Source organism: Hydra vulgaris, chromosome 01, assembly GCF_038396675.1.
Source record: "Hydra vulgaris chromosome 01, alternate assembly HydraT2T_AEP".
Classification (NCBI taxonomy): domain Eukaryota; kingdom Metazoa; phylum Cnidaria; class Hydrozoa; order Anthoathecata; family Hydridae; genus Hydra; species Hydra vulgaris.
In genome coordinates, this window is record NC_088920.1 from 11,773,987 (window position 1) to 11,795,810 (window position 21,824).

The 21,824-nt window shown below is 27.9% G+C and overlaps 1 protein-coding gene across 3 annotated transcripts in view; it reads left to right on the plus strand.

Annotated features, from left to right (window-relative positions):
• LOC101237216 (gamma-aminobutyric acid receptor subunit beta-3) overlaps nt 1–20,550 on the plus strand; it is a 38,818-nt gene extending 18,268 nt beyond the window's left edge. For all 3 annotated transcript variants that reach the window (XM_065787384.1, XM_065787386.1, XM_065787385.1), the window contains 6 exons: nt 2,171–2,397; nt 6,609–6,691; nt 6,824–6,970; nt 7,997–8,143; nt 14,242–14,498; nt 18,672–20,550. In XM_065787384.1, the coding sequence (XP_065643456.1) occupies nt 2,171–2,397; nt 6,609–6,691; nt 6,824–6,970; nt 7,997–8,143; nt 14,242–14,498; nt 18,672–18,992 (1,182 nt within the window). In that variant the 3' untranslated portion in view covers nt 18,993–20,550. The remainder of the gene's footprint in view (nt 1–2,170; nt 2,398–6,608; nt 6,692–6,823; nt 6,971–7,996; nt 8,144–14,241; nt 14,499–18,671) is intronic.
• The last annotated feature ends 1,274 nt before the right edge of the window (nt 20,551–21,824 follow it).

A 21,824-nucleotide genomic window follows, 5' to 3' on the forward strand; every position in this document is an offset into this window, starting at 1 on the left:
AAATTGGCTAAATGAGCAGATGCTAGAAATGCAGCAACATAATTTAGAACTTGAATCCTCTGATTCTGATTGTGAAGAACCCACAGTAAGTAGCGCAAATGAAGTGTTTGTGAAACCAGCGTATACGAAATTTAATGAATGTTTTTGGCTAGTTTTCAAACTGACAACTATAAATGAATGTGATTCCAATTTTTCAATTACTAAAAATAGCAAAAGGTTTAAAAGATCACACTCTAATGTGCAAATGATCAACATGGAGATTTTTGGGTGTATTGGAGTATTTAAAACTCCCTCTTGTTATGGAAAAAGAAAGTCCTCTTTTATGGTGGAAAAATTGTGGAAACTCTTTAAAAAATTCAAAGAAAATAGCCCAAAGGTTTCTTTCAGCACCACATTCTTCTGTTGAAAGTAAAAGACTTTTTAGTACAGGTGGCAACATTTATGAACCAAGTAGAAACAGACTATCAACAGAAGGTGGTGAAAAATTAATGTTTATACATTATATTTTTTATCAGTTAAACCAGTTTAGTAGCAAGCTTGTAATTTATTTATTTTACCACAGCAACAATAGGCATCACGTTTAACAAACCTAAGTTTAATAAAAAATCTTATTCGTTTAAATTCCTATTTGTTATTTTAAGATTAAAAAGTGGTGATTTTATAATATTAGATTTTTGTGATGAACTAAAATAATACTCAATTGATGCAGGGGGGGGGGTATTTATTTTACAATTATTTTAGTTGAGTAAGAATTTTTGTAAACCTGTTATTCCATTTGGTCAGATTAAATTTATTCTGTATTGAAAATACATAATCAAATTTTAACCAAAACTGTATTAAAATTCATTTATAAAATGTCCTTCTATGTTCAATTGGTACGCTTTTTTTAATAAAAACTTTATCCATTTAAACCGTAGCTATGGTACGAGTTAAATTCTATTTATATCTAGATAAATTTATGGTGAATTCAAAATTTGCATTATTGGCCGAACATTTGCTAAGGTTCAGCCGAACCGAACGTTCGGCAAAACAGCGGAACGTTTGGTTTTGCCAAATGTTCGGCGCATCCCTAATTTATATATATGGCTACAATACAACTCACGATATTGATTTATTCTATAATAACATCATAAATATTTTAAACAACAAAACCATGAATAGATTACTCCAGGTTGGAATGGCTATGTTAAAGATAAACACAACATTGTAAGAGATGCCTTCAAGCAATGGATTTTTCAAGGAAAGAAGAAACAGGGTGACATTTTTGAAAACATGAAGTGCTCTTGTGCTACTTTTAAATTAGCTCTTAGATATTGTAGACATCATAATGAACAAATTCAAGCCGATTTATGTGCAAAAAATATGGACAACACAGACTCAAGTTATGGAATAATGTGCAAAAGATCAGTAACAGTAATGCAGCGAACTTTGTTGCTAGTGTTGGAGGTGCCACAGGTGATATTGCTAATATGTGGAAAGCGCACTTTCAAAATTTGTATAATTCAACTAACAATGAAAAATATTACCTCAGTTTCATAAAGGAAATGGAATTTTCCGCAGAAAACTCTGATATTATTGTGAGTTGCATTGACATATCCAATTCAGTAAAAACTCAGAAACTAGGAAAAGCAACTGGACCTGATAACCTTTGTATGGAATCTTTTATGTATGGTGGAAGTAGATTGCAGTTTTTTATTAGTATTTTTGTTAATTTATGCATTAAATTTGGTTATTTACCATCCATGTTTTGTGAGGCCAAGAATATTTCACAAGTAAAATCTAAAATGGCCGATTTAACAGATGTGAACAACTATAGAGCCATAGCTGTGTCCTCTGCTATGTCAAAAATTTTTGAGAGTCTTTTATTGCAGAAAAATTAATTTGTACAACATTAATAAAGATGATGATTACCAATTTGGCTTTAAACAAAATCACTCAACAGTGTCATGCTCAAACTATTTTAAAAAGACTGTGCAGTACTACACATCTAGAGGAAGCCATGTATTTGCTTGCTTCATAGACTTTATTAAAGCATTTGACAGTGTCAATTACTGGTTGCTGATCAAAAAATTATTAGATAATGGTCTGCCCAAAAAACTTGTTTATTAACTATTATTAAATTATAACTATTATTAAATAATAATATAAATAATAAATAAATATTCTTTAGAGCTTTAAAACAGACATGTATTTTCGGCAGAGATGGGTTGACTATCGAGCACAGCATAATTTAACTACTGTTTTAACACCAGGGTTTGGAAAAAATCACCCTTCAACATATATTTGGGTGCCAGATACAGTGTTTCGTGTAATGACTGGTGGATATATACACTCAAATTCAACCGCTAGCCATAAGGTTGACATATATCCTAATGGAACTATTTCTTGGGGATGCAGGTATATTTGTTTGTTAAATACTTTTTTTTATTTGTTAAATTTTTCAACTAAAATGCTGAAAAAATTGTTTTATCTTAAGTAGTTTTTTTTGCTAAAATTTTTAATAATCTATTTTCAATATTATTATGTTTTAATAAATATGGAATCATCAAAATACATTGTAAGACAAACAGACACATTTTTTTTTACAATTTCTAAAAAAGATTCTTCTAAAAAAGATTTATAAATTGGAAATAGTTACAGCTACAATTTTTCTAAGTCGTAATCTTCAGGTTAAAAGAGTTCTTGCTTTTATTAAAGAATTTTTTGTCTGTTTAGCTATTTTATCGTAAAAATATTTTGAGTGCGTTGTGGACTTCAGGAGATCAAAAAGAAATTTTATTCATTCTAAATTAAAACATACTCTGTATAGAAAAGATGAGCTATGTTAAGCTTAAAAACTATTCATTTCCAGCATAAAATTTTCTGGTTCGACTAGCAGTGGCAGCGGTAAAATATTTTGAAACTTTTTGACTCGTGCAAGTCGTAATTTTTAAAAATACAAATGTTGTAAAATGTTTCAAAAATCATCGTAGCTTTAATTTACTTCTTTCTTTTCATTTTTTTTTGTATTTAAATTTACCATATTTATTTTTCATATTTCTTCCTTTACTTTCTTTAGAGTCATTTATCTCAGATATTCAAGAATTATAGATTATTATATTATATAGGGAAGGCCAGGTTTTGTTTTTACAAGTTAAAAAGTTGAAAAATGCAAAAATTATTTTTAAAAATTTATTGCTTAAATACTACTTACTTAAGCAATATTCAATATAATAAATAAATTTAGTTATGTAATTTTTAGTGTATCTTCGATAAGCGAGCTGCAAAAAAGTGTTTCAACAAACCCCACCTTTCAGGCTAGTTGGAACAGACAATGGGGTTAGTTGAAAGTATAAAGTGCTGCTTACTAACATCATAACAATATCACTAACAAAAATATACCATTTGAAAGTAAACTTTTTTTAACTTTTGTTATATACATATACATATACATACTTTCAAGTGTACAGTTCTCTAAAATCTTGAGTAGAAACTTATTGTATTCGAACAACAAAATAGCATGTATTTTAGTTCATCACACTATCATAACTTGTTTATATAAACTGCTTGTTAGTCAGTGTAAAAGTTCATTGTCACCATGTTGTGACCCTGAGCTCCCCTTATTTTTTATAATTTTTTTTTTTTTAGATTTTAATAAAATAACTGTTGAGTTTCAAGTGAGCCAAAATGAATATTTTGTGGTTTATTTAAAAATAAAATATTTATTCTTATAAATTTTTTTTTTCTGAATTTCATTCATTGTTTATCCAATCAAAGTGTGTCATAAATTTATCCAATCGAAATTTATGATGAAATAAAATTAACAAGTTTTTTTATTTCATTTCAAATAAAATGTTATTTTAATTAGTTAAATTGGATTTTTTTTTTCTTCACTTTTATCTTCACTTCTAATAAGGCTGCAAGCAAAGCTAGCACCTTAGCAGATTTTGCAATGGATTTGAGATATGGTTCTCAAGAAAGATGGAAGTAAGAGTTAATTAATAGTAGTCAAAAGATTACTCCTTTTTGAGGTAGTTTACTAAAAATAATGTCTAATTTTGATTTTGAGATGTATAATCATGTTTTTGAGATTTTCTTAAAAAAAAATTGTTTTGCTATATATATTTTTTGCTTAAGGTCAGAAACAGGTAAAAATAGACTCAGATTTCTTCACCCTAAAGTAATTTAAAAATAATTTTGTGGTTTTGCTTTTTATTTTTTTCCTCATTGTGTATCTCTATTAGCAGGTTTGAAAAGCGAAATTTTTGATAAATATTGCATAGTACATCACCATTCATAAATATAGGAAGATCTAGATTTTTGCAATAATGACTAGCTGAAATAAATTGAGTTAAAGTTCACCTGCCACTGAGAGCCCTATGATGTAGCAGAAGTAAGATCCTTTTCAAGTTCAACTGTTCCCTCGGCATCTTATCAATACAAGAATAATTGGTAGTATCATCAGCAAACTATGCCACCTTTGGTTTTAGAATTTCTGGGAGATTGTTAACATAAATTTAAAAAAGTATGGGGCCATCTCCAGAGAACACTTCTGCAAGACTATAACCGGTGTGTTGTCCAGACCACAAGTTGTAGAAAAGTCTTAGCAAGAAATCACTTTAGATACAGATGCTGGAGTGGTCTAAACATCAAGCAATGGATCAATCTGTTTGTCTGCTTTATCTGGTAGGATGTGATTAGTGGAATCAAGGGATGAGATTGATGAAAAGTTCTTAGTAAACAATTTAGTTTTGTCTTCAGGTGAGGTAACAAGTTCTGAACCATGCAAGAGAGGAAGATTAACAGATTTGGCCTTATTATAGACACTGTTGAGATAAAATGCAAGATTTTGTGGCGTGAGAATAGCAGGCTTTGGCATTAGTTAAAAGTGCTCTCCACATTCACCTAAGGAAGAAACTGAGCACTGACTAAGTTTAGAAACAAGACATAAGTCTAGTAGAAAGGGTAAATGATTTGGATTATCTGGACAGCAAGTTGGAAAGTTGACTATTTATGTTAGAGATTGAAAAAAGCAAAAGTTGTGGGCCTTTGCACCTGCAGAGTCACTGACACTAGAATGAAGCCATTTAGTGTGATGAGCATTAAAGTCGCCAGAGAACAAAGAGAAAGGTTACAAAGTAACGTGGTGCTAAACAAAAGCACATAAAAGAATAGTCTGTGGATTCAAACCTAGTTCCCTGACAAATAGGTGAATTTTAACGAATGTAAACGGCCAAGCCAAACATGTTACAATTATAGTCTTTACGAACGAAAGGAAAATAACCATCAACACTAAGATCAAAAGGTGAGACAGCTGAACTCAAATAAGTCACACAAAGAGCATGTATGTCTGGTGAACATTGCAAAAGATTCAACAGACTCAACAGAAGAAAGGTTTCGCAGAACTTTAGACTTTGCAGACCACAAAATTATTAGTAAATGATAGATCTAGAGAACTTGGTGATGATTATGGTGTTTTGAGTTTTATAGTTTCTGATACTTTAGTCTTATTTGATGCATTTAACATCTGCCCAAGATGAGTATTTTTATTGAGACACCATCTCTAGTCATCTTAACCAACTCTAAGTGTTTTTCTTCATACTTTTTAGTGTTGAAAAAAAATGATATTTTGATTAACTTGGTTAATGATTAATTTTGATTAACAATAAAAATAGTTGGCTAATGATGATGAAAAAAAATCATTTTTCTTAGAAAAATTACATTTTTATATTTAATTTATCTTTAAATTTGGAGAGTGTGGCCTAAAGTACATCTTATATGTACTTTCAATGCATATTTTTAATTTCTTTACTTTTCTAGATCAAATATTTGATAGATCAAGCATGTATTGATTTTCATAGATCAAGTGTTTTATTTTAAAAGTATTATAAAATATTGTGTCAAACATCAAAAATTTCTCAACTAAAGACAAAGCTAAAACAAAGTATGTAAATCATATATCCATCTTCATTAAAATTTTTACTTTTTTTCATCAGTCAGATGTTTTTTTAGAGCAGTGATTTATGCTAGTCCTAAAAAAACTGTTTCCTACTTTAAGAAATTATAATTTTTTTATTATTTTTTATTTCTATACTATAACTAGAAAACTATAATTTTTGGATTCTGTATGATTTAAAATTAACTATTTTTAATTTATGGAAAATATTTGGGTTTTAAAAATCTTTGGGACCCAATTTCTGTATTGCAGCATTACTTCATGTACCTTATAAGGGTAATAGTAAAAAAAAACTATTTTAGCTTCCTTCTCCCCCCCCCCCCCTCTACCTCCTTTATTTTTCAGTTGAACAAACTTCAAGTCCTGTGGTAAATCATGAATGGATTGGAATATATTTTAAAAATTTACTGTTTTTTTAAAATTATGTTTCTTAACATCGGTACCAAGTTTTAGTATATTTGATGATTCGGGTTGCAGATTTTTGTTTGGCATATATTTTTTTTAAATCAAATGATTCGTATATTTTGAACAATTGCTTACAATAATTACAAAAAAAAAATTTTTAATGTTTTTTTTTTCAATAACTTTTTATTTTAGAAATAATAGTAAAACAGTGTGCCAAATTTTTCTTTCTTTTTGCAATAAGAAAATTTTTAATTTTTTTTTTTTTTAGAGTCACATTAATGTCACACTGTACATTTGATCTTCACAACTATCCTATGGATACTCAACAATGTGAAATAGGAGTTTTAAGCTGTAAGTATTTTTCTTCATTCTTTAAAGTTAATTCGAATATTTCAATTTTAGTTCAAAAAAAAAATTTTTTGTTTTTTACTTTTTATTGTAAAATGAAAGAAAAAATTTCATTTTTAATTTCTTGAAAAATAGTTGCTCATGACAAAACACATATAAATTATGTCTGGGGCGAAGACAATCCTGTTTCATTAATTCTGAACCATCTTCCTCAACACTCAGTTCATATTAAAAATGCTACAAATTTATCAGAGTACTACAGCTTCTCATCAAATAAAGAAGGTAATATTAAGTTTTTCATGGTTTCTTACATAAAATCTTTTTGACTAGTTACTGCTTTATTAGTCAACATGGTTTATTAGTCAACTTGTTTTTTTGTGTAATTTAATTTCTAATTTGTGTACCTTATACAAAATTTGTGTATCTTATACACAATTGTTAAAATAAAAATATGCACAATTTAAAAAAATCTAGCAAATTCTAAAAAATTTAACAACTTTAATAAAAAATTTGTTTAATAAAAAATACAAGCAAATAAAAACACTTGAGCATCTATTCTTAAGTTTTTACTTTTTATATACTATAAATATATGAAACATTCAACACTTAATGTGCATAAACTTTTTATTCCCAGACTTTGGTTGATAAAAAAAATTATGTAAATTTAATTATGTAAATCTCTAATTTTAGATTTCCTATAAATGATATGTAATTTTTTTTTTAATGTAAACTCCCTAAGGCTGAGGGGGCTGTACAGTTGAGGAATCTACTTTTTTTTAATTATTTATTGTGGTTACCAATCTTTAATTAACTCTTTAATTATAAAATCTTAATTCTTTAATTTCAAAACATGCAATAACTAAAAACAAAAAACACTCTTTGGCAAACAAGGCCTCTGCACTGAGGACCTAGGAGAGTGCAGTATTACCAGGGATGTAGTGAGGATCAAACTTGGAACTTCTTGCTTACAAATCAAGTGCTCCACCACTACACCACTACCACATTAACATTATATAGAGACTTTATATAGAGAGATTATATATATTATATAGAGGGATTATATAGACTAAACAGAGTAATTATATAGATTATATAAAGAGATTATATAGATTATATAGAGAGATTATATATTTTTTCATATTTATTCAAAAATTATTACAGTTGTTCATTCTTTTTCATAGCCCTCCCCTCCCCCTCCTCAGCTGTTATTACAGTTGTTCAAAATGAATGAGACTAAAGAAAGGATAAAGAATAAAGATAACATTTATTCATTTTAGGCTTCATATTATTTTATACGTTTGATTTTAGGTGAATACTCATTATTAAAGTTTGATGTTATCTTTGAAAGAAGATTTCAAGCATATATATTTCAAGCTTTCTTTCCATCTGCTTCTCTCGTAATGGTGTCATGGGTGTCTTTTTGGCTTCATATAAACTGTGTATCAGCACGTTTAGGTTTTTTATAATATTTTGATTTTAACTTTTTTGTTTTAAAAATGTTGAAAATGTTTAGTTGCTTATTTAGTTGAATGATAATATAGTTAACATGTTAATCTTAAATTATTATTATAAAGATAAATAGTTAGATAAAATATTAAAAGGTAATATATATATATATATATATATATATATATATATATATATATATATATATATATATATATATATATATATATATATATATATATATATATATATATATATATATATATATATACATATATATATATACAGGGGTTAAAATTTTCTAGAAGAAATTCTGGGACATCAATCCCAGAATTTCTTCTAGACCTGTTTATGGGGGGCTACCAACTAGTGTTCATTTTTTTAACAAAATAATAGTTGGTTGACCCCTTTTAGCAGGTCTTTGGAATGATCAGAGGGGTGGGAATTTTCTTTCTAATCTACTTCACAATATTTTACCATAAAATTGTCCATAACAACTGCCTAAATGAGACATAAAATTTTACCCATTAATTATAAAATAGCAAATCTTTTTTTGAAAATTTCCAAAATTTCCAGAAATTTTCAACCCTACATTAAATCTGCATTTGCCAGATGGCAGTCAAATAATATAGAAGTACAGTAGCACTTATATTTATTGTATAACTATATTAAGAAATATTTTAAAGTATTATCTTCAATCATAATTTCCCATAAGAAAATACTAAAAAAATAATTTATAAGAAAATATATAAGAATCTTGATGAAGAATCTTGTATGATTTTATGAGTCACAGGAAAAGAACAACTGTTCCTCTAGAAGAATAATCAATGGAAGATAACAGCTGAATACCACTCAATATCCAAATTGTTGTTTGTATAAATCAAATTAAGAAAGTTGTAACAAGTTTATGACAAAAGAAATTTTTCACATTTTTCAATTAAAGTCTTACAGGTAAAACTGTATCCAGTGCTGAAGACATATGATAAATGTGTAAAGCAAAGAAAATACAATCTATTGAATAAAGTTTTTGAGTTTCACAAAAAAAAAATGATGAATAGATTTGCAGTGAGGATAAAAGGTTGTACCATCTTCAGATTAAAAATGAAGAACAGGTTGGGTATACAACTGAAAAGGCTGCTCGTTCAAAAACCAATTTATTCATCCAAAGGAAGAAAAATGTTCTTGAGGCCTACTTCAACAACAGTAACAGCAACAACAACAATACCAACTTCCAAATCTGAGTCTAAGGCAGAATATCAAGAGTCTGAAGATTCAGACAAAGTCCACAAGTACCAGCAAAACTACAGCAAAACCTAATCTGCAACCAAATTAGTAACATCTTCAACCAGCAAACCAGCAACCATTTGTTGATGGTTATCTAAAGATACAGTCTGGTATATTCAGATCAACTATTAAAGAAGATGTTAAACTTAAAGAAGAAATGAAGTAAATACTACATTTATAAAGCTGGTCACTGCACTTTAATGGTAAACATATTAGTCACCAAGAATATCAAGTAAGTTTGAAGAATAATGGTAAACATATTAGTTGCCAAGAATATCAAGTTAGTTTGAAGAATAATCAAAGAAGTTAAGTTAAAAGCACCAAATAGTGATTACAAATATGATTTATGGATAAGTAATAAAAACAAAGGAAAACAAGAAAAGGAAAAGCTAATATACAAATAATAGATGAAAAAGAAGATATGTTTTTAAGGTATAACAGCTAATTTTGATGAATACAATTTTTGGAAGAGTATAAAGATGATTGTAGGAGATACTGCAAATGTGAACTCTGGAAGAAAGAATAAGATTGTCAGTCAGTTACAGATGTTTTATTGAAAAGAAACTGGAAGAACCTGGAAGATTTCATTGATATTAATCATTTGCCTAATAATGGATAAAGAACTAGAGGAAGCAGCATGTTTTCCAATTTTTAATATTGGTTTATTTCAGAAAATTGCTACGAACGAAAAGAAGTGATTATTGAAGCAACAGGATGTGATGATATGAAGTTTCTATTTCATTTAATTCAGGTGTTCCACTTTTTTGAAGAACCTGGATTACTTCCTTAAGTGAAAATATACAAATTAATACAGAAAATATTTAAATTAAATAATGCAAGAATTTCCGAGCAATACTAGCTCTTTTGGCATTTATTCTTCTTAGAAGAGACTCATTACTCAACATCTTCATCTCTTACAGAAAGGGGGACCATTACTGCCCAAATGTAAAATTTAGATGGTTATTAGAAGCTATGTAGCAACTTGCATGGTCACAGAAAGTGTTAAATTCAGTGTAAAAGTTTTGGAATCAGGAACCACAAAAACTGGAATTGCCGAGAACAAATCAGAGTACATAGTAAGCAATCAATTCTCTTCAAAACTTTTTTGACATCTGTAAAAGATGTAGATCCTCAATCTTAGATTTATTTTGTCTAACAAAGCATAAGAACTATATATTATGCTTTAATTTAGCTGAACACTAAACAATATTTTTTTGATATATATAGTAGCTTTTTGTATTTGTAGGATTGTTATTTAAGTTTGTATTTTTAGATTTATTTGTAATTTAAAGTGTTATGATGTAACAATTAATTGTTAAATGCTTAAAAACTAGATAATGACTCTCCAATTAAAAAAATTAGAACTTAAAGATAAACAATCATAAAATGGTTTGAAATTTTATCAATACGTATGTATGGTAAATTTGATTTATTGGTTTGTAGGTGACCTTTTTCAACAAGAATTAGTTGAATTAATGTTTTTTCATTACTTTGGTACAAATATCCATTGATGACACAGAAACATGGGGTCACAAAAAGTCATAACTCTAATGAATCTAATATATATTTACCCAGGTCACTGATTCCCTGATAGCGTAACACTGACATAACGCTTACCTTTTATTCATGCAGAAGTTATTTTAAAGCACATCAGTTATTTAAAAAATATCATATAATTAATAACACATTAATATACACAAATAAATATGTGTATGTTAACTTATTGAGTTACAATATTGTGTGGTGCAGTGGTTAATCAAATCTTTTGGAGTTCTTTTTTGTTTTTTGTTTTTTTAATTTTTTTTATATATTAATAATAATAAATATTAATATAATAAAAGACACGACAGTTAATAAATAGTTAAGTAATTCAATTAATAAATAACTTAAATGGGCATAAAATGTCTTGCTTTTAAAGAAAGGCTCGTTATGCTCTTAATATAGTTTATAAAGAAATTCTTTAATGAATTTTTAACTTAAAATTTTTTATTTTTAACATTTGTTTTCAATTATTTAAATTTTTAATTTTATTTCTTTTTAACTAATAATCACTCATAAGGTATGCATAATGCATATAATATTTATTTGCCTCCACCCGCTTCACTTCTCAAAATAAATGGGTATCTCGCTAAAAATGGGTACGACCGGTGCCCATGAATTTTATAGTATATACATACATACATACATACATACATACATACATACATACATACATACATACATACATACATACATACTAGGGTACATCATACTTTTAAAATTTTTGATTTTTATATCGGCGGATAATTTTAATGGTGCCACTATATGTAAATATTAACTTCCGAAAAAAAATTTTTACCTAGGCGGGATTGCAGCTTTCGAAAAGGTAAAATTGTTCATTTATGCATAAATGCAAGGAGGTTCAAAATTTTTACAATATTGAAATATGAAACTATTTAGATTTTTTTAATATATATTAATGCTGTATTTTTATGCTGTGAAACATGAATAATTTTTTTTTATAAAAAAAATAAATTTTTGCTGGGAAAAGGGCCTTTTAAGATTGAAAAAAAAAGTTAAAATATAATAAATGATAAATTTTTTAAATAATTAGGACTTTCATTAGAATTTTTTCATTAGAAATTTTCAGACTTTATTTTTTTGAATGACGTTTTTATAGTTCAGACAAAATGACTATAATTAAAAGTGTATCGTATGATGTTGTTATTTTACTTGGGGGTTGAAGTGTAAGTTGTTTCTGACTATTACGACTTTGTAATTATGTCTTTATGAGTTCATCGTGGTTTAAAAACTTTATAAAAAGAGTTTGTTTTTTTATTAGCAATCATGTAAATGGAAATTCTAATAAAGATATTAAATTAACTATGACAACTTCAAAAAACACAAGACTCTCTATGGAAACAAAGTTATCAACTTATTTAGGCGGAAGTAAGGATCTTATTCTGTCAGAAGTGCCAACTTTAAGAGATATTTTGAGAAAAGGTCTGCTTATCCAAGAAGCTTTACTCAGAGAAGACGATGTTAACAGGTAAGAAACTCAAAATTTAAGAAACAAATTATACATTTAGCATTATATTTAATATTTTGTTTTTAGAAGGAATATTTCATTGAGAGACCTTTCTCGACTACTAGCTGATATTGTTCTTCAGCAGTGGATGAAAGCAAATGCTCTTTTTAAACCTTTTTAAAAAGAAAACTTTAATGGAGAAAATTGAATTTTCCTGGAACAAGTTCAAAGGTATAGCACATAGGAAAGCTTCTAAGACACACGTGTCTTCTTGGGAATCAAAACTGAATCAATTGCTAGATATAACATGTTGCAAGTGTGAAATTATGTTATGTAACGAGTTCTGTTTGAAAAATTATTCTTGCGTTGATCAAGTACATATTAAGTGTACTTGTGTGAAAGAAAAAAAAATTCCCAAGGTTGAACTTCCATGGCTTAATGCCCAAAGGAAAAAAAAAGGATCTATTTCAAAATACCAAATGGGTTTCAATGACATTAAAGAGACCGCCGGACAGAATTCGCGAGAGGAGAAAAAAATGAAGAGGAAGTCTGGAGAAGAGAAAAAATTAGAAATAGAAAAAAAAAATACCTTAGAAAATGTTATTGAATTAAATACATTGTTGAATGTTTAATTGAGGATAATTCAGATTTAAAAAAGAAAAGATTTCAGAAGATCCGCTTCAAAACAAGATTTGGAAAAAAAACTATATGTCAATTAGTCAATAATTTCAATAAGATATGATATTTCACCAGTAGCAACATCAGCTATTGTTACATCCTTTCTCCTAGACCTTATTGAAGCGAAGTATTTGACGTCTGATATGATTTATTTAGCTGATGATCCAATGAAAGTAAGAAGAGCAAGGGAAGCAATAATGGAGAGTACCTGTCATGGAGATTCTACAAACTCCATGACAGGTTCAGGAAAAGATGGAGGTTTGCTGTCAAATCTGGAACAATTAGTAGGGAGAAAATTATTCTGGTCTATTTGTATAGTTTGTGAGAGCACAAATGAATAACAGAAAAACTTTGCCCGAGCTACAATCAAAAAAAAATTTTAACCTTTTTTTAACAAAGTTATAAACAAAAACATTTTTATGACTATATTATAACTTAACATTGTTTTGTTTTTAATGTTGTTAAGCTAAACAATGTTGTTAAGCTAAACTATAAAGATGTCATTCAAACAAATAAAGTCTGAAAATTTTTAATGGAAAAATTCCAATGAAAGTCCTAATTATTTAAAAAATTTATCATTTATTATATTTTAACTTTTTTTTTTCAATCTTATAAGGCCCTTTTCCCCAGGATAATTTATTTTTTTAGAAAAAAAAAATATTTGTGTTTCACAACATATGGTATTATATATATAAAAAAAATCTAAATAGTTTCATATTTCAATAATTTAAAAATTTTGTCCTCGCATTTATGCATAAATGAACAATTTTACCTTTTCGAAAACTGCAATCCCGCCTAGGTAAAAATAATTTTTTTTTAATTTTTCTTTTGGAAGTTAATATTTACATATAGTGGCACCATTTAAATTATCTGCCAAATTTCAAAGTATGATGTACCCTAATACATACATACATACATACATACATACATACATACATACATACATACATACATACATACATACATACATACATACATACATACATACAAACATGCATACATACTTAAATATACAAATATATATATATATATATTTATATATATATATATATATATATATATATATATATATATATATATTCTTTATTTATTTATCATTATTCCTTTCATCTTTAACCTTTTTATATTATATTTTAAGGTATTGGAATTGTGAGTCTTCTTACAACTTATAGACTCTGGGAAGTTGTTATAAATGCTATGCCAAAAATTAATTATACAACGGCACTTGATATCTACATGTTAGGTTGCACAACCTTTATTTGTTTGTCATTGTTGGAGTACGGTCTGGCTACTAATATTCATTTCACACTTTGGAAAGAACAAAAAGCAAATTATACTTGGCAAACCATGAAGAAAAAACAAGAAACAAGAAAAAGTATTGACTTTACAAATGTTGTATGTATTTTTTTTATTCTATTTTATCTATAGTTCTTTAATTTAAGTTTTCTTTGATGTTTCAATGTTTTGTTCATTATTTTTAATTTATTCACATTTATTATTAAAATCAAAGAAGAGAGTAAACAAATAATGAAGCATAATAAAGAAATCAGTTGACAAAAGACTTAATATAAATAGAAGGTAATCATGAAGGAACAGTAAAAAAATGTTTCTGCTGAATGTCAAGTCATATAAGATACAGTTTTGTTTGATGAATCAAGTGATGATAGCTCACTTGATCAGCGACCATGGTGTTATTTGTAGAAAATTGAATGAGATGCACTCTTACATTGATGTGTATAAAGCTAAAGCTTATTTATCATGTGGTATAACATTATTACTTTAAAAGGTTCAAGGTTGACAGTTAGAGCAGGTCCAACAACATTATAATCTTATCTAGGCTTAAAAGAGAGAGCTTTATTAGAAGAATCAGACAACAGTATTACAAGAATAAGAGATTTGTAGAGGTAGAGAATGAAGTGAGGCAACTTTAGCAGGTGCTAAATTTGCATTGGATTATATATATGGTTTTCATGAGATGACTGCTCCATTCGAAAGGAATGATTTGGAAATTTGAAAAATTTTAACAGGTACATTGAATGAGATGCATGCCAGACTTTATTGAAAGTTTTTGATTTTGCAAGAGCTATATATAGCCCTAGTCTTGATGTTTTTCTCTTAAATCTTTTTTTTGTTATTCATTTACAACCTTTCTGTTATAGTGGCTACAAGTAAGTAAGGTTACAAAGAATCAAAAGTGGATCAAAATTTGTATTTATTGTATCTGTATTTATTGTATCTGTATTTAGAGTAAATTGACTCCTAGTCAAACTAGTGCAAAACTAGCTACAATACAAGAAGTCCATAAGATTTAATAAATCACAATTTCTGTACTTTAAGTACAGAAATTGTGATTTATTAAATCTTATGGACTTCTTGTATTGTAGCTAGTTTTGCACTAGTTGTAATTTTTAAATAAACTCTCGACAATTACAAAAACAAGAAAAATTAGAATTTATAATAAATTTTAACCATATTTTTATACAAAAAATTGAACCTGTTAACTCTGTTAAAATATTGATAAAAATAAATATATCTTGGGCTGATGTTAGCTGTAATAACTACTGTTTTTGAGTTTCTAGACAAAGATTTTAGGTGTAAGCTGAAAAAATTTTCTGATTAGCCTTGCGCTCCTTTTTTATCTATTAGCTGGAATAGATGTAAACCTGTGTTATTTTGTTTCCTGCTTAGGATAATTAATGCATAGAATAATTAATTCTGGGTCTTCTTGACTCTACTCATGGGTTTTAACTTGTACTTCCTTGACAGTAGCATATGCAAATCTTACTGTTATCTTCTAATGAGGGAAAAGCTCTAAAAATGTTTTAATGTTTCTAAGGTAGTAAGGTTTTCCAAGCTCTGTAGTAGCTTTCAAATAAGTTGATTTCATCAACAGCTATAAAATATCACAATAGTGTCATGGTGTGCAAGGATTGTTTCCCTATTAGTGCTTCTGGTGTGCATCGTTGTTGCATATGCCACCTAAAAAATCCTTTGTTATAACTTTGAATTAATTAGCAGGGCTGAGACAACTGCATAGCTCTACTATTTTTTATCTAAAATTGGTACCATGCGCTACCAATAAGTCAAATTCTCTTTGACTTAAAACATGACTAAGATAGCTAAAGATATTAAACTTATAAAAACCATCACAACCCCCTGTTTCAATCTATCTTTTATGAATATTTGTAAATAAGTAAATTTTCATTATTGTGACTTATTTTCCCTAATTTTCCCATTACTCCTTGATTTGTATCTTGTCACTGATCTTAGCTTGTGTTCAGTTTCTCCTTTTTCTCCTTTAGATGGTTTGGACCATGCAGCGGTATTTCTAAATCTTATATCTCATACTTCTTTTTCAGACTCACCCTATCATTGCACAATATACTACTATCCTAAAGCCGACTGAGATTCTTTTTGTAATTTTTCTTGAATCAGTCTTTGGGCTGTATCAGTCGTTGGGCTGTGTCAGTCTTTGGGCTGATGTCTTTTATCTCTGCTGAAAATGTGCCTCATACGTGAGACTTTTGGAAAATCTTTGACAGCTTCATTAACAAAGGAAAGTCTAACATATATATCTAATACACAGGTTTAATCTTCGGCTGCCTTTTCTAATTTTTATTACTTAAAAAAAGCAGCCAATCTTGATTCTGGTCTCTCTTCTGTAAAAAATTGGGGCTTGCTGTTTCTTGTGAATTTTAACTCCAACAAAGGTCAGATTTTATGGCAAACAACTATTTCAATATTGTTTACGTTCCTAAATTGATTAATAGCAACCATTTCACTGAGTCCTCTACTTGATGTCTTCTTTGATTATCATTCACTACTGACCTCTCATGAAAACTATATAAACAATCCATTCCTAAGTTAGCATTTGCTAAGGTTGCCACTTTTTATAGTGCTTGCCATTTTTTTTCTACCAATTTCATTCTACAAATCTTCAACAAATCTACCAATTTTCATTCTACAAATTTTCAAATCAAAAACCTCTACAAATCTCTTGTTTGAAGTTTGAAGTATTGTTCTCATATTTGGGCTGGTTCTTTTAATGTTGCATTTTCTCTTCTAGACAAAAAAACGACATTGGTCTAAAAGCACTTTGGTGCTTTTTTTTAATGTTAATTTACCTCCTCAAGGCCATGAAGGCCACTACAGTTAAGGAGGCTACTTTAATTGTGGTTAAAACCCACTCCAAAACAGGAACCTTGTCAAAAAAGGACGCTGTGCAGAGAAACAAGTTAAGCCCTGTACTACCAGGGGCGTAGTGGGGATGGAATATAGAATTTCTTGCTTATGAGAACTTTCTGGCCAAGTTTTAGCCACTTTCCCCTTGTCATAAGGTTGTATTTTTTTTCTACAAATACTATGATGGTTGCTGCTTAAATGAGTTATCATCTCTAGTTCCATCGAACAAAACTCATTTGACTTGTCATTTAACTAAGTTACTTCCTGTTACAGAGTTTGTCCTTTCATGGTCTAAAAACTTTCATTCATCAATTTCTTTCCCTTACATCTCAGTGCTTTGAAACTCTCTCCTAATGTTGTAATGTGAATAGCTTTGTTGGGAGTGAATTAGTAAAAAGTTTTAATAAAAAAATATTGAAAATGAATAAGTTTTATAATACTTACAATAATATAATTTTGATAATAGTTAAAAAAAATTATTAAATAGAAAATGTTAGAAAATGGATAAAAAGTAAGAAATATAATGTACATAATAAAAATTTTTTATCTGAAATACAAATACCAAACTTATTTTAACTTTTTTATGACATGTTTTTTTTTATGTTACTTTTTATGTCAACATTTTAGCTTTGGAATTTTTTATTTGCCTCGTTTACACCAAGTTTACTATCTATATTTATCTTCTTTTCTCTTTTTTTTTTACTTTTAGAAATAGCAACTTTTGCTATCTAGGATATGCAAATAATCTGAATCTAACTCCCCTTCTGCCCTTCTTCTGCAAATAATCTGAACCTAACTTCCACTTTGCCCCTGTTCTGCAAATAATCTGAACTTAACTCCCCCTCTCAGCCAGATTTTTGAAAATTTAAAATGTACTTGCAATGTACAATGTCAAAAGTGGAACATTTTCAAAATCCACAAACTTGAAACTGCATCAGAACAAGCTAGGTCATTGCTGCTATGTATAAGTTTGTATCCTTTATTGTGCAAAGGATATTTGTTGGTGGTCTTACTATTTATGAAGCGATAGTGCTGTAAGATTTAAGGTGTCACCATTGGTAGAAAGTAGTCTGTTAGCTAACTTTCTCAGTGGGTAACTTAAGCAAACAAAGAAAAGTCTTTTTTTTTTGTTTCACTTTTTTTTTGTTTGCTAAAACTAAAATTTTCTTGTTCTATTTTTCTGAAATATTACCCGTTATAATACTAAATATTAAATTTATATATATATATATAAAATATTTATCTAAAATAATATATATATATAAAATATTTATCTAAAATAATATTTATCTAAAATATTTTTAAGAGATAATGCTCATATTTAGTTATTACATGTTTTTAAACGTATTTTTGATTTTTTTTTTTTTTTTTTTCTTTAATGTTTAGACGAATCTGAGGACAAAAAATGCTTCAAATCAAATGAAACAGATTTACGATGCGAAACAGATTAACGATACAGACCTCGTTTTATTTGATAATCTTGGGAGAGTTCAAAGTATAAGAAAAACTTCAATACGAGAGCAAAAGTTAAAGTTGAAAGAAGAATATTTAAGTATGTGGAAAAGTGACCCACTAGGGAATCGCCCTTACTATTTTGAACCAATGATGGTGACTGGTAAACCGGCGTCTCTTGATATAGTTAGTCGGTTTTTGTTTCCATTTGGATTTCTATGCTTTAATATTATTTATTGGGCGTCTTTTCTATAATTTATGAAAAAGTCTTATTTAGGGGCGTTCTCTCTTATAATTGTGTTTGTTGTTTTTAGTAAGTTAAAAAAAGCTGTTCAATGATTCTGACAAGAAATTTTATTAAAATATATTGTTTTATTTTTCATATTTACTACAAATTTATAATCTAATTTATAGCTTCTAAAAATAACTGGAAATAAACAAATTTTAATAGATTTTGCGCCTTGTCAACTATCTTTACTTTAAAAGTTTTGCTAAATCTTAAATAGCCGTGATAATCAATCATGATAATAATTTAACACCTCTTATAATATACGATTATTTTTTTATAAGCAATTTAACTGTATTTAAAAATTTACTAAGTAATTTCTTTACATTAAAAAATATTAAGGTTTTTGGCTTATTTTAGACAAAATTTCTATAGAATATCAAAAACTTGCTTATTAAATTGCTAGAAAATTGTTGAGGAAAGTTAAGATATTATTAATTAACTTTTGATTTAATTATTTGCTAAATATTAGTAGTCAGCTTAAATGCTAATTAATCGCCAGCTAAAAATAAACCTAAGAGCTGATCCAAGTTGCTTATAATGTAAATCGTGTATTATTTACACTCATTTTTCTTTAAAAGTTTAAAGAATTTTTTTTTTATATGCACATGTAAATTATTGTCTTGTGTAAAACTTTTGTTTTCAATATATCAGGTTTTTAGCTTTAGAAATAAATTATTTAATATAACTGAAGTCAGTTCATTTGAAAACTTGTGTATTATTTCGTCGCACTTCTTTAAATTTGCTGGTATCGCCTCGGTGCAATTTTCATTTGTGCAATCGTGCGTCACAGAATTTGGAGATTCATTTTCTTGACTTATTGGAGTAAAATCATAATCGTCTTGTTGCTTGAAATCGTAAATGGATTTTTTTTCGGTCTCGTTTAAATCATTTACTTCTTTTATATCAGGAACGCTTTCATCAATTGTAGAATCTGTTATTAGTTTTTGTTGAAAAAAGTCATTAGTATTTTCATCTTTCTTTTTGTTTACGATTTCTGATACGTTTGGTTTTTTCTCTGTTTCAGCTAAATTTTTTGAATTTGCTCTAAATCCATTTTCTTTGATAGTATTATACACGTTTCTAGTGATAACATTGCATAAATCGGCAGCAAAGTATTCAATTTTGTTGATATTAAGCAGTTTAGTTTTGGATTCGTTAGATGGCGCATCTTGTGTGTTGTGTTCGCAAATACGATTTTTTTGATTTTGAGAGTTTTCTAAAAAATGATTGCCATTTGATTGTTCTGTTTTACTAAGTTCATGTTTCGTTTGTGCTATATTAGCTGTTTTGTCTCTTTTTTTTGACGGTTTATCACGTGATGGATCACGAGCTTCATTTTTCTGCTCAGCATTATTTTGAATATTCTGCAATTTTATCAGTTTTACGTTACCTTCATCGTCCCCTTTAATACCTTCTGAATTCTTTCTCAGTTTATTACCCATTTTTCTTCTCGGAAAATATTTACATCTAAAAAAAAGCAGGTAACACGTATGTTGATAGATAGATAAGTGTGCGTGCGGAAAATGTTTTATACGCAAGTGTTCACAAAGTTTTTATAAAAACAAAAAATATATATATATATTATTGATTCAATAATATTGAATGTTTGTGTGCGATAACATCTTTGTTATACCAAGATGCCTTTTTTCGTTATCAGCCAAACATATTTCCCGTTTAAAAAATTTAAATTATAATAACGCCAGAATATATAGGACATTAAAAATTTATGTCACTTTCTGTTTGCGATTGCGAGTAATATTTTAGCATTGATTATTAATCTAATGTGAAATTGAAAAGAATAAAGTTTTCAAAACTATTACAAAACGTTTTTAAAATAAAAATTATTTTTCTTTGTTTAAGAAGAACAGACAGATTTTTAAAGGTTTTAATTTAGACAAAGAATTTTTTCAAAATTTGGTAAATGCAGTAATTGTTCTTTACTGTTTTACAATGCACCATCATTATATAACCATCGTTACGTCATATTTTATTTATAAATTCGTCCGACCCATTTCACACTAATGAAGTTAAACATTTCCTTCAGCAACTTTTTTTTACAGAAAATCCACAATCAAGTGAAAAATTAAAACGATCACGATTTATTCAAGAAAAATTGCTTTGCGAAGAAGTTATATAAACCGAATCTTGTTTTTTCTTTTAAAAAAAAGCGACAGCTGAATAAACTTTTCACGTTGATAAATTATTTGTAAAGATTCTTGAAGTTTTTAACTGTGTGAAAATCACACAAGTACTCTTTTATTTAAACCTGTTTTTTTTTTAAAACAAAAATTAAAAATTTTCTAAGAAGCAACATTTTTTAGTTGAAAAGTGATTTTAAAGTTATGGGAAAGGTAATAACCCAAAGGTTTTTAACCCAAAGGTTTTATATGCGGCGCTCCCTATTTTAGGTATTTTTTATATATACTTCGAAATTTAAACGAAAATTAAAGCTTATGTTTATGAACATTTTAAACAAATATTACAAACAATTTGAACAAATATTCTGTTTAAGTTAAGATTTTTATTCATTTTTGATAACTTATAAATCAAAAACGAGTTTGTTGTTGTTTGTTTTTTTATTAACACATCTTCTGTCCATTTCAATTTGGGGGTAAAATCACAAAAACTATTCACTTCATTAAAACGTTTATTATGATGCTGACCAATCAAAAAAATTAAAAGTTGTAAAGTATCCAATCGAAGGTTTGCTAATAAAAATACAAATAATTACAATAAATAGAAAAGGTTCAAAGATTTTCAAGTAGCAAGATAAATATAGTTCATTAATATAAAATTTG